The sequence below is a fragment of the Conger conger genome, chromosome 2, assembly GCF_963514075.1.
Source record: "Conger conger chromosome 2, fConCon1.1, whole genome shotgun sequence".
Lineage (NCBI taxonomy): Eukaryota > Metazoa > Chordata > Actinopteri > Anguilliformes > Congridae > Conger > Conger conger.
The window spans coordinates 47,469,886-47,487,549 of record NC_083761.1 but is presented as its reverse complement, the minus strand read 5'-3'; the positions used below and the strand labels follow the sequence as shown (position 1 = coordinate 47,487,549).

At 46.8% G+C, this 17,664-nt stretch overlaps 1 protein-coding gene across 2 annotated transcripts in view; it reads right to left on the bottom strand.

The window, feature by feature from the left end:
* svild (supervillin d) overlaps positions 1-17,664 on the bottom strand; it is a 63,466-nt gene that overhangs the window by 20,561 nt on the left and 25,241 nt on the right. For both annotated transcript variants that reach the window (XM_061227330.1, XM_061227331.1), the window contains 6 exons: positions 16,406-16,440; positions 13,961-14,022; positions 10,994-11,103; positions 9,163-9,328; positions 6,670-7,226; positions 6,233-6,368 (listed from right to left, as the gene is read on the bottom strand). In XM_061227330.1, coding sequence (XP_061083314.1) covers positions 6,233-6,368; positions 6,670-7,226; positions 9,163-9,328; positions 10,994-11,103; positions 13,961-14,022; positions 16,406-16,440 — 1,066 coding nt within the window. The remainder of the gene's footprint in view (positions 1-6,232; positions 6,369-6,669; positions 7,227-9,162; positions 9,329-10,993; positions 11,104-13,960; positions 14,023-16,405; positions 16,441-17,664) is intronic.

Genomic DNA, 17,664 nt, shown 5'->3' with positions numbered 1-17,664 from the left:
CATCGCGGGGTTGTTTATGGGCTTGGCCGTCATCGGCACGTCAGTAAAAACCCATGTGCGATCGTGAAACCCGTTAAATACGACACTCTGGTTTTACTGGGCTCCTGCTCTTACGACCAAAGTCTGCTATTAAAGCAAGCTACTGAGTATGTGCATTGGACAGCTCTCAGTCCCACATTTTGGATTAATTAAGGATGATACACTATCGACTGTGTATTACGAAGACATTTCCAGCTAGTGTCTCCAGCTAGGAAGGCACGTCACTGTTTCATTCTTGTGCGTCGTGTCCTTCTCCACAGTAAACTTCTCATTTTTAACCACGCCGCAGGGCCTCTGGTTTTCACGAGGCCAGAGCCAGTCAGCCAGCCAGCCAACAGAACACCACTGATGCAAAGCAACCCTTTATCTCATCTCTTTTACCCAAAAGGAAACACCTGATTTTCACTGATAAGGAGAACAAGAAAAACACATAAAAACTGATCCTGTTTCTGCAGTTCATTATCCTCAGGCAAGCCGGGCAGATTTATTTCTGAAAGAACCAAAAAAGACCCCAACGGTGCGCAAAAAATACACAGCCGCTACACGTTTTTAAAACCTTGCATTCAAATTTACGGGACGCGAAACCAGAGGAACGCAGCAATGGCACAACCTGCGAAGCCCGCGATGTAATGGAAAAAGCAACAAATGAACTGCCGCAGATCTCTCCGGGGCAGGCTGAGAGGTTACAGGCAGCAGCACAAAAGCAACAAAAACGCGCTACAGAGATCGCTAACGTTAGCTCGCCGGTTGATTAAATGGGCCGATTGTGAGGGGCGAGCCGGGACCCTCGGGAACGGGCGGCAGGGGGTGACATTCCCGCCGTTGCCCGGGGCAGCGGGGACTTGGCCGCGCTCCAGCTCGGCGGCCTGCAGCATCTGGAAAACGCGGCGGTCGCAGGTGCTGGCGTCGTGCGGGAAAGCCGCAAGCTCGTAAATTCTACTCGCTGCCGGCGGCGGTTCTCTCAAGAATACATAATGACTGGCTGGGCCGGGGCCTCCGGTGGCAGTTTGAACCGTAGCCTCCGGAGGGGGTGGGAGGGACGGGGGTAGATGGGGGAAGATAAACCCTGCTGCACACATTGGCGCTATTGTTGATCCAGAACTGGGGCCCATCAGCGACAGGAAATGACTCAGTGGACAGAAACTAAAGGAGAGAATTTGCAGCCCTGAACGCTCGCAGGATGTCCTGGTCTCGAGAATTAAAGCGCCGGGATGATGCTAAATTCCAACATCCACCTTGTTCAAATTTAAAACAAAATGCGGTACGCTGTCGGTATTAGATACGCATGCTCCGTTGGGTCAGTCTGCCAGAAAAGCATATGTAGGCATGCGAGCGCACTCACCTGACTGAAAGAGACCGCATACTGGCCGGTGTGGCTAGACCATAGAAAGACAGAGAGAGTAGAAGACAGAGGGGGGAGGGCAGAAAAGGAGGTCAGAGGGGTAGGGGGGACGGGGCAAGGAGGGGATGTACATCATACTGCGCAGCCAGCACACACCTGCAATGCAACAGCTGTGCATCTCACTGACGTGCTAGTTTATTTATTCAGGTCAGGAACACTGCACTGGGAGTAATTTAAGAGAAAAGGGGTGGGAGGATTTATGGAGAATTGATGGGAGGGTTGACAGAAACTAACAGAAAGGCTTTTTGTCCACAGGAATCCAAAATCTCCAACAAAAAATAAATGGTAGATGATTGATGTAGTAAATAAGGGAAATAAAAATCTCTGCAAAAAAGAGAACAGATGAATTCTGGGAAGAAAACAAACATTCAATGGCAGGAAGAAACAGTATTGTTCTTCAAGCGTGTGTATTCAGTAACATTACACTGCTTTGACAGTGTGTGCAGTAACAGCGTGATAAGCTTGCCATGCAGTCCACTGGCTTACCCAGCAGAAGGTGTGCACAGGGGCATCATGGGAAATTTCAAGCCCAGAGGGAAAGGCCGGGGGCAGGAAGACCGATGAGTGAGGAACAGTGTATGCAGGAAGAAGGGGAAAATAGACAAACAACAACCTGGAAAAAGAGAGGAAACAGGAAAGCAGGTCGCTCAAAGGTTACAGACAGGGCTATACTAGGAAAGCACCCGACCACCCCCCCAATCCTTTCTCTCCAACCACGTATGTGCGTAATTACATCATTAGTGCAGTCATGCTGGACAACTGGAACTACAAATACAAGTGGCTGGTTACAGATATGGCTCTAGAGAAGATGGAGGAAGGTCATTATTACCGTACCCCCACCTTTCGCAAAGCTTGTCTCTCCTTCCACACCCCTTAAGTCACACTGGACAGATGTCAGAGGCTCCTTCAGGTCTAAACTAGTCAGAAGGGAGGCCGGGGAAAGAGAAGCCTGATTCATAATTTAAGAGAGTAGAGGGAGCAGAAGGAGATTAGTTTCAGACGTCTTGGCTATTCTACATTTTATAGTGATTTGTTGCCGGTTCGCAAAAGGCATTGTGCTGAGTCCCTGCGGACTGACGTATCAAGTTGAAATATCCATACAAAGGCATAAAACGTTTGCGTTTTCCAGAACAGGAGGACAGAAGAAAGGCTAATTTAACACAGCACAGCTTCCAGATAGAGCCGCCCGTTCATTTAGAAACTGAATTGTGAAAGGGTGCAGGTCATTCATCTTCATGTTTTTAATTAAGCCGTCATCTCTACTCAGACCACATGTGCTTCCTATTAAAAAATAAAATCTGAATGTTTGCCAAGTTATGTTTTTACGAATCGTTCATACCCACGGTAGCCCCTTCTACCCGTTATCCTACAAAACGATGTTCATCACTGCAGAATAAACAAAAAATAAACAAAATGAGGAAAGGAAAAAGGAAAAGAGAGGGGGATATAAAAAGAAAAAGAAGAGACACTTTTGGTACACTTGAAGCCCTGCCCTGCAGACCTGCTGTCACCAGCGTTTAACCTTCAAATCTCAAAGCAGCTGCAATGGCAGCGCTCCACTATGTGGTTTTCTCTTTTTATTTTTTATTTTCGCATCCAACGTGGGGCTGAACTTGTCCAATTCCCACGCTAACTTGAAGCATTCAATTGAATATTAGTAATCGCGTTCATGTGCAAACTCAACGTGCAAGCCAATTCGAACGAGTGTAGACATCTGCGGTTCTCCTCTAAAACCAGGCGTCAATAGCCTGCTTCCTACCACGCTGCAGCCCATAGCAAAGCTCACACAGAGCTGAGAGAGTGGAAGACATTTTATAATGCGGCTTTGGTATGCAGCCCATGGGCACCCAATCAGCCAGAGGAGGTTGCCAGAGATTGATGGACCGCGGACCCCTGGAACGGCCTATAGAGCTACGGGGCACAGCCAGCACTGGCTCATCTATACACCACAGCGTAGGTTACAGCGACTCCAAAGCTGTCTTATTTAGATGAGGTCGAAATATGAGGTAGAAATACACGTGCAGGGGAAAATTTTTTTAAAACGAGAGACACTGTTTTCACAGAAGTTCTACCTTTTGAAACTACCTTCGGAAAGTGTGTGGATCACTGCGCTCAACCAGCGAAAGACGGAAGAAGATACATTCAGCTGTTATAGTTCCAACCGTCTAATTTCTCTGAAAAGAGTCTCTCTCGCTTTAATTTTTTTCCCGCAAGTGTATTTCAAATACACAATACCTACCTGTAAATAAGAGTTGCTGTAAGGTGTACTTCTTCACATTAAAGGAGGTAGGCCACTGACTCCTATAGGCTTCAAGTCTTTATGCTAAGCTAACACACTATGCTAACATGGGAATTGAGCCAGTGAATGCACAAAAACGAAAACATCTCTAAGTCTGGGTAAGTTGGAAAAAGGTATATTTCCTAAAATGATGTTTTCCTTTAACTGAATAAGCCACCCCCCCAGCCCTGCGACATGCTTTTCTATTGAATGTGATCCAACTGCACACATCTCTGACTCACTGTTGATGACTTTTCATATGGATTGCTCCAGTAAATCATCTTCCCATTTTTCAGAAGTCAGAATCTGCTAGACCCTTCCCCCAGAGGCAAGTCATGATAAAACATTTTTTACAAAAATTTGGAAACAATTCCAATCTCATTCACATCAACTGAAGGGGACTGATGTGATAGACTTGCCCAGAGGCTGCAGCACAGAATTAATTAGATTTCCTTGTAAAATAAAAATTCTTATTATGATTGAGAGAATAAAATAAATTGTATGAAACCAGACAGCAGAATAAACCATGTGTAACATCTTGTGGTTAAACATCTCTGGGAGGGCAGCATTATTCCAAGAGCAAATAGATAGTATATTTACAAGTAGCTATAGGTAAATTCTCACTGCATTAAGCATCAGTGGATTATTTGTTAGTTCCACTGCCCTTAGCTAATTCTATAATTCTGCACCCTGACTCAAACTATAGTACATTTCCTAAATTTCAGGATGAGATATGGTGAACAGTTCATTTGTAAACAACGGAGTAATGGCATTCTCAATGGTGCTCCCAAATGAACAACTTAACATGGTGAAGGGAGAATACCAAATCATCAGTCTTGGTGGTCCTACCCCCAAAACAAAGTCATAATTTTCTAGGATGCTTAAATGTCTTATATATGTAAACCAAATGATGTCAATGGTCTCTTGTATCCAAATTAAATTTCAAACCGAAATCATGCTCAAATAAAGCCACTAACAGCAAACATCTGCAGCAGGAGAAGGTGACCGCAATCCACCCGCCCCCCCCACCCCACCCACCAAAGAAAATACACACACACACACACACGCACACACTGTGCATGCACACACACACTGACCCTCTTTTCTCATGAGAAGAAAGAGAGATCACATCTGCTCCCACTCAGCACCGTGTGACCGAAAGAAGGGTGCCTGCTTTCCCCTTGCTGGAGATTGGATTTAGAAGGACCCCCTCAACCCAGGGCACATATCCCAGAGTTCACCTTCTCAGCGCCAAGGCTGTTCTTGTTTTCGGGCTCCCCTGGAAAAACACGTGTTCCCAGGGGAGGCAGGTTGGGCCTGCCACAATTGGCGAGCGCGCCGAAGGTCTGGGGGGAGGGGAAGAGACTGCGTCCCATTCACACATGTCTTGGCCGCTTGTTTTTCCTTGATACTCCACACCCAGAACAGATAGCTATCAAACCGGGAATGTTTTTAAAGGAAACTGAGTGAAAACATTGCCCAACGTGCAAAGTCCTCAGAGAAAATAATCGCACAGACTGAACACGCGCAAGACGGGTGAAGGAATTGTGAAATATGTATGATTTTATTGCAGTCATAATGACCAGACCCTCAAACACAGTTAAAGGAAGAAAGGGTTAGTGAGGTGGGGTGATGATTGACCTGCAGGCCCAAATTGGGGGAGCAGAAGAAAACTATGGTCCTGTACCGACAGCCGGGCATGGTTTCAGAGGACTGCACAGGATGTACTTTGCTGAACTTCCCATCAACTACGGGTGACAAATAGGGTCTTCAAGATTTTTTCAAGGGGGGTGATCTGCTCCACAGACAATGCAAAAAGGCTTCTGCCAGGACATTTTTATGCACGTATGTCTATCTCAGGCCAAAGAAGAGATTAGTGATGGAATTATTTGAGACATATCATTTATCTGAATAATTTTTCAATCAAAAGCACTGTGTTGTTTGAGTCATTCAGCTCACAGAAATCGATACTTCCCTCAACGTATTCCGGCATAACGGCCACTATTGCAACATTAACCACCAACTGTGAGTTGGCAGGATTCAGTACTCACTAAAGCAGGCCTATTGCCTCATTAACCATGCAAACAGTGGCAGTGAAAGACAGCCCTGCACAGTCAGAACAGACAGGAAACAGTACCTGCGGTATTCTTACAAACACACCAGTCTCACTGGCGAGAAGGCCCAGCGAAGCCTGGAGGTTCTGAACTTCCGGGTCCAAAATCCCCTTTTCAAGCAGAAAAGAGTGCAGACAAGTCCCCAACCCTTTCTGGTAGCTGCACCACTGCCCCTGCTACCATTCCCCCATAGACTTGAGCTTCCATACAGTGGGACCCCACCACTCCCTCTGAACCCTAGCCCTTCTGTGTAGTCCCCTTCGGCGAATGGCACAGCAATGAGACACGATTGACCTCTTGAGATTGGGTGGTTGCACCTTGCGCTGTGCAACTGCGGGGGCCGTACAGTACAGCTGCGGCTGGGGCCTACAGTGCAGCTGCGGCTGGGGCCTACAGTACCTTCTTCTTCCAGGAATTCTCGGCATCCTGGAGCAAGTTGCAGCGGTCAGCCAGGGACGTCTGGATCACCTCGCTGGGCTTGGTCTTCTTCAGCTTGCTCCTCCAGTCTTCCTCAGGGGCCAGCATATCCACCAGCCTGCCAGGGACAGAAGGCAGGGCTAAGAGGGAGGGACAAACACACGCACAACCAATCCCCGCTCCAGTAATACCGAATCATCCTATGACTGTAAGAATGCAGAAGCCGAGAGAGAGCTCAAATGGACTGAAGGGTTGGGTGTTTAGGAAGAACAGCACTCCAGCAACTGTCAAAAGGTGTTACTTCCAGGAAAATGGGTCAGACAATCTAGATTTAGACAATCTAAAAACCATTAGAAATAAACATTATCAGGAATTATAAAAGGGTAATCCCTGAGGGACAAATGGCAGGTCGTCCATACCTGTCTTTCAGCGAGGAGCTCATGCTCCCATCAAGACTGTCGAGGTCCTCTCCCTCTTCGGACAGAGAGAAGGTTCGGGGCAGATCCTCGGATGACTGCTTGCCGGGGAAATCTTCCCGGGAGCTGGAGGAGCTGTTCCTACCCCTCGGAGTCCAAGGAGAAGAGGAATGGAAGCTGCCCTCATCCTCTGACCCCTCTGGGGTCTCCCCACTTGCCACAGGGGCATCGGCTTCGCTGTCCTCGTCGTCCTCCACTTCTTCTTCATCTTCCTCTTCCTCCTCCTCCTCCTCCTCGTCCTCCTGCTCCTCCTTCTCCTCCTCCTCCTCCTCCTCCTTCTGATTCTGAACCTCAGTCAGCAGTGCCCCTCCGTGGCCGTTGCCGGCCTGCTCATCTGCAGTCGCGCGGTACGGAGGGACTCCCGTGTCGCCCGGGTCCGTCTCTACGCTGGTGGAGCGGCTCTTCTTCAGAATGCTCCTGATCTCGCGCGGCTCGGAGTCCTGCCTCCGCACGGCGGCCCTGGGGCCCCGGGGCTCCGACTGCACCTCGTCCACCTTGGTCTGAGAGGGGGGAGACAGAGAAATGGTCAGAGAACAGTGGAGGGGACAATGGAGCGAGGCCATTTTGATCCTAAGGGGAGAAGAGGCAAGGAAAGGATCACGTTCAGTCTATTCAAACGCACATGTCTATTCACGTCACACCCTGGCCCAGTCAACCGTAATGCTGGCATATAGAAGGCACGGGAAGCAGGTAAGAATAGATGGCGGGGCATGTTGCCATTTATTTACAGTGGCCAGTGAGTAAACTGATATTTACAGAGCAAGTGAAACACAAACTAACAAATAACAAAAAGCTTAACGTCGTCAAGAACAGTTAACTTTTGGTCCGTTACATTGCAAATTGTCAGTATCTGCACAACCTTCTCTATTAAGAACTGACTTGAAACTGAAAGCAGAGCTACTTGATTCAAAGGTAAACTTTGCTGCTCACTTTCCCAGCAGTTAGGATGTTCATTTTTCTGCCATTTTATACACCTAACACAGCAACTGCACCCAGTTCCCTAGATTTTGCTGAACCGGTATTTGTATTACAGCGCTCTTCCTCCAGATGTCTCTAAACCCACCTTGACATAACTCATTGGAATGGCTGGCAATAAGCATGTATCTGTGAGGAACATAGGGATCAGCAGGGGCTTATAAAGTATTTCTGTAATATCAATAGACACAGGAATCTTTATGTGTCACAATATGAAGCCCCAGGGTGTCTTTGTTCAGTATTTACACTGAATCACATGCCACAAATTTCACTCAAATAAATGCTTCATCCAGAAAACATAAAAATAGTTTCCAAGCACACACACATGCACAAACACTCACAGACACACACACATACGTGCACAAGCAGAAGCACACTTGAGCGCATGCACGCACACACACACACACACACACACGTGCACACACACACACGCACACGCACATACACACGCACACACACAACAGGTTTTTTTCATTTATAAGGGAAGGTGTCTTTATAACAGCCAGATTAGTGGTTTTGCACAGAAAATGAGGATATTTCCGAATAATGAGGATATGGGCCCATGTCCCCAGAACTATGAGGATATGGGCCATAATCTCAAATGTCCTCATTGTGTTGGTACGAATTCAGGTGAAATATAAACCATATAAAACACCACACTTTGACAGTTATTAAAATTTACCTATTGACATTCTGCTGCTTTAGCCTATCCACAACGCGAGGTTTGACACATTGTGTGTTCAGAGATGCTCTTCTGCATACCACTGTTGCAATATGTGGTTATTTGTGTTACTGTCACCTTCCTGTCAGCTTTGACCAGTCCGGCCATTCTCATCTGACCTCTCCCATTAACAACACATTTTTACCCCCTGAACTGCTGCTCACTGGATGGTTTTAGTTTTTTGCATCATTCTCTGCAAACTCTAGAGACTGTTGTGCATGAAAATCGCAGGAGATCAGCAGATACTGAAACCACCCTGTCTGGCAGTTTCTGAGATACTGAAACCACCCTGTCTGGCACAAATAATCATTCCATGGTCAAAGTCACTTTGATCACATTTCTTCCCCGTTCTGACATTTGGTCTGAAAAACAAATTAACCACTTGACCATGTCTGCATGCTTTTATACATTTAGTTGCTGCCACATAATTGGCTGATTAAATATTTGAATTAACAAGCAGGGGAACAGGTCTACCTAATAAAGTGCTCACTGACTGTATGTGTACACACACACACACACACACACACACACACACACACAGAGAAGAGCAAAGAAGGTCAGCTTCATCAGGCATACACATGATCTCACAGACGCACACAAACACAAATGCCTGTTTTCATACAAAACACACATTCCCACAGGATGCCCACGGCATAGTGTTTATGTGCAAGCAGAGGAAGGGAAGGTCAGCATCTGAGGGAAAGTGTAAGGGAGCTCATCCTGTCCTACTCCTGCCTCACCATTTCCACCTCCTCCTTGGAGACGGGCTGTGGGCTGCAGTGTCCTCCCTTCTGCCTCCGTCTGTCTGCAGACTCCATTACTGACTCCGCTTCGTCCTGGGGAGGGAACACCTCCTCCACCTCCTCCTTGGCCCCAGCCTTGTCTGACAGAGCTACCTTGGGCAGACTGCACATGCAGGAGGGGGGGGGAGGGAGAGAGATTAAATTATTCTGTACTATATACTGTATCATATATTCAATCATGTCATATATGAACCTGTTATATTCTTTGTGTTACATCTTCCTTGCCAAGCTTTGGCAATACAGAAGGAAATTTTGACTTTGAGAGAGATAGAGAGGGGGAGAGAGAGAGATAGAGGGAGAATGAACATTACTGCTTAACATCACTCAAAGGCCCTGTGGTGTTTTCCGATATTCACAGTGACTGATTCAGTGGCTGTGTTTGTCCATTTAGTCTGCAACGCACAATGAAAACAAGTGCTAATGCTTGGCTGATAGTACAATTGGATCCAGAATGTACGTATGGCCTGGAGGAAAGAAGCCAGAAGAAAGGGAGGGGATTCAAGTTAAGAACGGCATGGTGCCCAGAGTAGCTGGGGGTGGGGGGGGGAGGGGGGTGACTGCTGGGAAGAGCGTATGCTTATCCTTATCTAGAGCAGCCTACGCAGTGCACGGCTGCCTTTAAACATCAGAGCAGGCACCTGCGGCCTCCCTGATTTACGGCAGCCACTGATAGCATGCCAGTCCCACGCGGCCTGGACACCTCCAGCGCTGGGAGGGTCCCGGAGCCGAGGCCCCAAAAAAGTGGGTGGTCGGAAAGCCTTAACGGCCACCCCGCGGACGCCTGCCAGATAAACGTCTATCCGCTCCTCCACGGCCTGCCGCACACGGAACCCATCCGCCCACGGGATTGTCAACGACGGCCGTTCCCACCAGGCCTCGCAGACAAACCAGACGGCCCGGGAATCTCGGTCGGAGGTGCCCGGAGATCAAAGCCGGTGAGTCAGCCGGTTAATCCGCTGATCCCAGGCCCGCCCGGGGGTCTGGACGAGGGGATGCCGGCAGGTCAGCAGGTGTCCGGCGGGGATTAGGCGCCCATGCCCAATTTGTTCCCCTGACTCATACCCCAATATGTGCTGATAGATGGAGCCTGCCCCAGAACCAGAACTCACACTCAGCAATCTACAGCCCCTTTGCTGAGTCAGGCAGGAATAGAGCAATTTAATATGTAAAAAATCACTCAAAGGCCAGTTTATAGTTAGGCTGCGTATGAATATCGCCACAGGCATTTGATGATCTGTCGCAATTACCTTTAGTTTATATTAGAGGGACAAATTACTTGATGTCCCTATCATCATTGTGCCCATCGCTGAGACTTGATTGTATTGAACTTTGACCCCATCGCTGGCTGAGGTGTCATGACCTCATGTTCATAGAACATTTTCAACTGTAATTCTTTAGCAAAGTGTTATGAACTAGCTTCCATTATTTTTGCTTGCAAATGACTCCCTGATGGTGATGCATTCTTATGATTTATGCATTTATACTTTTTATGAGAAACAACATTCAAAATCAAAGTTGAGGGATAATGAAATGTTGTTGACAATGTAGCGATATCCATTGGCCGATGATACATCGCCTAAATCTGCCCTTCGCAGTGAAAGTGACATTGTTTGATTCCAATGGAACGGAGAGGCTTAATTCTAAGTGTTGTCCACCTCAAATCAGGATGGGTAAATGTATCTGGGTGCATTTAACATGTTTCTGAGTTTGGTCTTGCTCAAAGGCTCTGCCAATATGATTCCTAACCGCTGAAGTCTTCCAAACCAACCTTGTAGTGGCTAACATTTTCTCATCGGAGGGGGCTTGTGCGAGAGCTCGGTGCTCATTGGAATGCTGGGAGCGAGGCTCGTGGGCAGTAGCGGAAGTCTTCTCCAGCTCCTGGGGACATACAGAACAAAGAGGGGATGTATTTTTAGCGTTTTTTCCACAACACAGTAAATCTCCCGAGTCACACCAGTTCTTGTTGTCCACCCCGCCCCATACTAGTTTGGCACCAGCCGGTGCAGACAACTAGACAATACATGTTTCCATTGCTCTGATGGGCATTAGAGTGCATCAAGGTTACGTCCACGAATAACTATAAAAAGAGGGACACAGCGTCTGGGAAAGTGTTGTTTCCTCTCATGAATGGATACTGGAGGCAACAGAGGACCTCTCAAAGACACAGCCAAGCTGCTTTGGCCCAGGCGAGGGAGAGAGCAAGGCACTGTGAGAGACCACAGACCGCAATAGAAAGTACCGGGACAACAGCCGGTGACCCGCACTCCAAAAGGCCCTGAATAAATTACCAGCCACAGAAATCGAGCAGGCCTCCAGAACGGGGGTGCATGGGAACCCTCGTCCTGTGGGTCCCACGGGCGGTAACCAGACTCCGGAGCGTACGGTTACAGCCAGCCTCGCAGGTGACTCTAATTAGAAGCGCGCAATAGCGTTTAATGGCGATTCCTCAACTCACCAACCGCCAGGTCGTTTTCGCAACAGCCCCACAGGAAACGTGGCCATGCCATGAGGCTCTCCTGCTCTCAGGCCTGAGTTCTCTTTCATGACCAAACATGGGGAAGCCCCGCACAACACTACACTAATGAGGCTTTTTCCACACTTGCTGAGCCTCATAAAATATAATATATGATGTGTACATACCAACACGGTAAAAACCAACAAGTGCAAATCGTTTCCATAAATCATTGGTGCACCAAGTTCATCACAGTCATTTGAGGAGGCCTGTTGGTGAAGGGGGAGAACAGTTTAGTATAAGGGCAGACAGGACGCTGAGCCATAATCGGTCTGACCTCTGTAACCTGCCAAGAGCAACCTGGGGGATTGGTGTCATGTATATATAGACGAATAACTGAATAAACTGAGCCGAACTTGTAATTAAAGAGTGAAGCACATGAGCACATGAACAAGCATAGTAACCCTTTTCTACAGTGCAGGTGATCAGAATATGCAATTAGCAATGGAGTTGTAGAATACTCACTGAAAATTTCGAAAAACAAAAAAAAAAGGGTTATTATTGCAAGAGTGCCTGGGCGAAATGCTCATCCATCTGTTCAGTCCTGAACATTCATATATAATGTTTAACAAATGACCCATTACTCACAGCAGGTACGAATGTTCAGCACATGTACACGCATTGTAATGCGAGCTCTAAAATGTTGGAAACGTCTGCCGTGCCAGATTAATTATGACAAACTGTTCTCTTTGTGCGATGATATCCCCACGGCGCTGGACCGAGGGTCATAAAGAGTGTGCGAAACAGGACCCCCGACGCTCCGCCCACCTCATTTCCTGCAGTAATGACATCATACCTTCAGGGGGCTTTAGGGCCAGACTAGAGGACACCCAGGGAGCCGTTACTCCCGGAGCCCAACAATGCCCGTAAACCCGAAAGCCTGTCCGGGTCTTTGTTTCAGAGAGCGATTTCTTTCGATCGTTTCTGCTGATTGCTCCGGCGGGATTAACGGAGGTGCTCCCGAGCCAGAAGACCCTGGCCATCTTCCAGGAAGAGGCCATTAGGACCCCTCGCTTGTTTCCCAGCGCAACACCGCGCCGGCGTAATTTGTGTCAGATCATCAGGGCTGCAGAGCTCATGGAGAAAGGGCCCAGGGGAACTGAGGGTGGAGGTTGGTTCCCAGCCTTCAGGTATATACACACACACACACACACACTCTCCTCTCAGCAGTCTCTTACTCAGGCCAGATTCTGGAAGGCTACCAAAGACTGAAATTAGACTTAAGTGCCGAACCTAGCATCTCATTCCTGCCCTTGCGCTTGACGTTGGGCGGTTGAAAAACATCATTTTACAGAACCACATAGAGGAGTTGACAGAAGTGCAGACACAGTAATGACTTCATAGTCCCATTGGGATTTTTAGACTGGCTTCCTCCCAAAGACTGATTCATTGCTCATCTTGTAGCCTGCCTCAGCTTGTCACTCTCTGTGCATTCTCAGGTAACCGCAGGGATATGAAAATACAATTAGCAGGTGATAAAGCTTTAGCATGACAAAAGAAAAACAAAAAAACAACGATGCTCCAAATAGATTCCAAATGCCTGAGTCCAAGACACACGGTACGGTAATCTGTATACCTGTAACCTGTATAAACAATGCCATGTTGAGAGAAGGTCTTTCACAACTGCCTTCAGAAAAGGCATGTCCTGGTTTGAAATCAAGACTCCGAGCAAGGGCGCTGCACACTTTGGATCTTCAGAGTGGAGGCGACCCTTTGCACTCTCAGAAATAAAGGCGGAGGTACATTTTTGTTCTTTAAAGAACACATTTCCCAAATGTCCTCTGAAACTACAATAATGTTCTATTTGAGTACTAAGTAGCTTTCACAGCGGTAAGCATTACGTATCGCTAGCGAGGGGTACGATTTTATGTACCTATAGGGTACCACTCCAGTGACAAGCTAGAACCAATTTTCAACCAATGAGCTTGAATTATTGTGTCGGCCAGTCAACTGCATCTTTTGAAACCCGAATTAAAGGACTATAAACACAGGCAGACGGTGAGTCAACATGTCAGTGAGCCTTTTTTTCAAAGGAAGGAAATTACCATGGTCTTGTAACAATGTTTTAACACAAAAATCTTATCTATTGAACACTTTTGAACACATTTTTCAGTAGGGAAGGGCAGGATGTGGACAATGCAGGTGCAGTACAGAGAGAAGGTCAGAAGCAGGACTTTGGGATCGTGTTTCAGATCCCCCACGGCCAGCAGTATTTATACTTACTTCAAAAAGAGACATCTTGGCAGCGATGCCGAACATGGCCCTGTCACCCGACTTCACATCAGCTGTAAAAGACCAAGACACCCAACCACATCAGATAAACAAACAGACGCAGCAAAACCTGAAGCACACACAAACATTGTAAGGCACATCAAACAGACGGATAAAACAGTCCTGCAAGTGTTTGATGCCGTCTGGAAACAGCCCAACCAAGTGTGGTCAGGATTTTATTTTTTAGCAGTGCGTCTATCAAAATGTAGGTCATATCCATCCACAGGCATGCTGTTGAGATGACATATTCCATTTTCTCCGTTAGCTGAGTTTACTTTACAGAATGTCAGAGTTTCCACTCAATAAAACACACACTTTCAGGCAGCTGAAATTACAATCAGTCCACCCTCAAGCCAGAGGAAGGAAAGTGCAGAGAGCGGGGTGATGAAACTACAAGAATGAGACTTTCAGGCAGTAAAGCCAATAATTCTGAAGGGAACAGATCCTTGTCTAATTTCATTATGAACACTGGCTGCCTTTTATCGGACTTGCACACAAACCTAAATAGGTTAGGGGCACAACTAATAAACCGACCACTATCACCTCATGTAAAACCATAGTAAACAACATTTATGTACAGGGTTGTGAGTCTACAATTTCAGTTTTTGCTAAGGCTGAAAAACAAAGATTTATGCAGGGGGGAAATGTATCCATTTAGGACACCAAGTTACAATAATACTGATCCACCTCAGTGTTTCCATATGCTGCGGCGCGAAAGAAATGGACAAAACCCCCACTTTTCTCATTAACTCTGAGCTCCCAGTAACCATATCTGGGATGTATGTCTGAATGTATTCTCAGCACTTCGTAATTTAGGATGATGACATCTTGGGGCATATGAGGTTTGTGGGCACTTCCTTTTGAAAGTAAGTAATTCTGTCATCAGAGCGCCTTGAAGCAGGGGGGCAGAAGCCCTGTCTGAGAAGGCTGTGACTGAGTCCATTCTGCTCTGGGTGAGGGGAGGGCCTTGTGACTTACAGCAAGATGTGAGAATAGACACTTAGCTTCTTAAGAGTCAAGAGTCAAAGGTCAAGCACACCACAGTCCTACATCAAAAGGGGCCCATTGACTAGTGCTCTGTGACTGATATGAAAGAGAAACCAATTTATTCCTTACCCTGCCCCTTCACAGGGACAAGCCTGAAATAAGAGACTGAGGAGCACACAGAGCTCGGAGAAATGCACTCCTCAACATCAAACAACATCTTCCTCAGTGAAAAACAGAAAACGGTTGGAGGTAAAGGTAACCATAAGCATTGCGTATAATGTGTTTCATTTCACCCAGGAGTGTTTCTGGCCTCCCTTCCAAGGCCGTTTGCTACGTTCCAGAAGTCTGTGCAGCAGGACAAATGAGGTGTGGAAACATAGGGCTCTCAGGACTAACAATTGTTTCACAAGTGCCTCTCTCGACCTCTCAGACCAGCTCATTTCCTTCTACTCAACCGACAGGTCCATTGCTCTCTAGGACAGTACATCTGCCATAGATTGGTTGAAACAAGAGACGATGAGAAAATTTTACTGTGTCCACTGGGAAGGCCTGTAGTTATTCACACTTGGGTCTCTAAATTGCAGGTTTTGTGGGAGAAAACGTAGAGAAAAATGTTCAAGGCTCCTTCTTCGACCAGCATTTTCCATTCATCACAGTTAAATGTTGCCAGCACAAGTGGAACAACTTAGTTGCTTAAGGAGTTTTCAGGAGCTCCTGAACAGCAAATTGGCGTAGATACTAAAATAAAAAGTGAAAGACACCCACACCGAGTGTAGCCTTCTGACAGAATCCAATATCCAAGCCAACTATCTGTCCCGGGGTTTTCCAAAGCGTGGCTTTCTCTCAGAATCTTTCCCCATCACAGTTTTTCACATCCTGTCTTAATCATTTTGTCTATACCACTCCATCATTCCCTCTCTCCATTTCTTTCATTTCTCTTTCAGTCCCTCTCCCTGCGTCTCTCTCTCTCCCTCTCTCTCGCTCAGTCTCGGTGTCTCTCTATCACACTCGCAAGCTGCTCTGGTGGTTCAGGTGATTCCCATGTCTCTGGGTGCAGGTGAAGCTCCGGCAGAACCACTCTACGTTCCTCTCCCAGCAACCTCTATACTTTCCCAACGAGCAGGCCTGTAGCTGCACCATCGTTGCACAATCATTACGCCACAGAGCCCTATGGACCGTTTATACGCTTTGATGCGCAAGGACCCCAGGGCACTAGAAAGCAGTACCCAGACTACGGCTGAGTTGAGGGTCCACATCTGCCGCACCTGCCCTACCCTGCCGCTACGCTCGGAGGCTGAACCCCTCATCCCAGTGTTATCAGGCCTATCCACTTACAGGGAACAGGTTCCGCGTAACGGAGAGGCAACGGATTTGTGTCTTACAAGGGAGCATTCATGAAGACAGACTTACCTTTTGGCCTCTTCCCTTCCAAGGTTTCCGACGAGCTAGGAGAAAACGAAGAGATGAATACAATTAAGAATTAAATGATGCAAGAAGACAAAAGGTGGACAGGCGTCAACCGGCTGTGTCCTTCCCTTGTCTCCGACCCAACCCCAGTGGCGAGTCAGGAGTCAGACAGGGTCAACAAAAATGCATGGTGACAGGCAAAGGCAAAGTGACAGTCACTGAAAATCTTTTTGCTACATACATGAATCTAGCGGGACTGTCTGCATGTGGGGAAAAAACATGCACACACCCATCCGGAGTTGCGTTACAAGCTGCCGAGCCAACAAGAACTTTGACCCACATGGACACATCCCATTCAGATTTCACACTGAATGCCATTGCTCCACCCAGGAATGTCAAGGATGTCTTATCACAGCGAGAGTCACCCAAATACAGAGACTGAACTGCAGAGACACTGAGAAAAGCAGCTGCACCAAGTGAGCTGTGTGTCCTATCAACAACGACACAAAACTGGACTAAAATCGGCCATGTTTAATGAGCAATACAGAACATGTTACACAGATTTGAAAAAATAGAGTAGAGAACAGGATAGTCTCCTGATTACACAAAGTGAAAATGTACAATAATACAGTTAAAGCTAAAAATGGTGGCATTTGTTTATTGCAGGTGCAGCAGTACGCTGTTCTGAAAAAAAAAAAAAAAAAATCTGATGATCAAATAGGCCCTGGTCTTTGTTGTGCAGGTAGCAGTTGAAATTGTACTTCCCTTTAGGGTCTTTCAGCGCAGTTATCCCTGGTTATAGGTATGCACTTTGCACTTTGTTGTACGTCGCTCTGGATAAGAGCGTCTGCCAAATGTCATTAATGTAAAAATTCCAGCAAGTTACAGTAGAAACACAATGTAGGACATTTACAAACATCACAGACATATAGACCAGTCTTAGTGTATAAATATATCACATCACAGATAAGTTTATAGAAGCAGCAGTGATGGGATTAAGTTTAAAGACAAACAGAAAAGACAAAATTCACTGTCACAAATCAATTTGTATTTAAAAAAATGTATAATGTAAAGTTTTTTCCACCCACTCCTGGAAAATGAGACAACGTCGCTGTGTACCAGGGCATGTCGAACAAATGTCCATCAATGTTCCATTCCCCTCCAATTTTTCACACAGTAGCACACATTCTTACTTGACGTCCCACTCCTCATTTGACGTCAGTCAAATCGACTCGCTGCCCTCCAAAAATGACCCCGGAAGA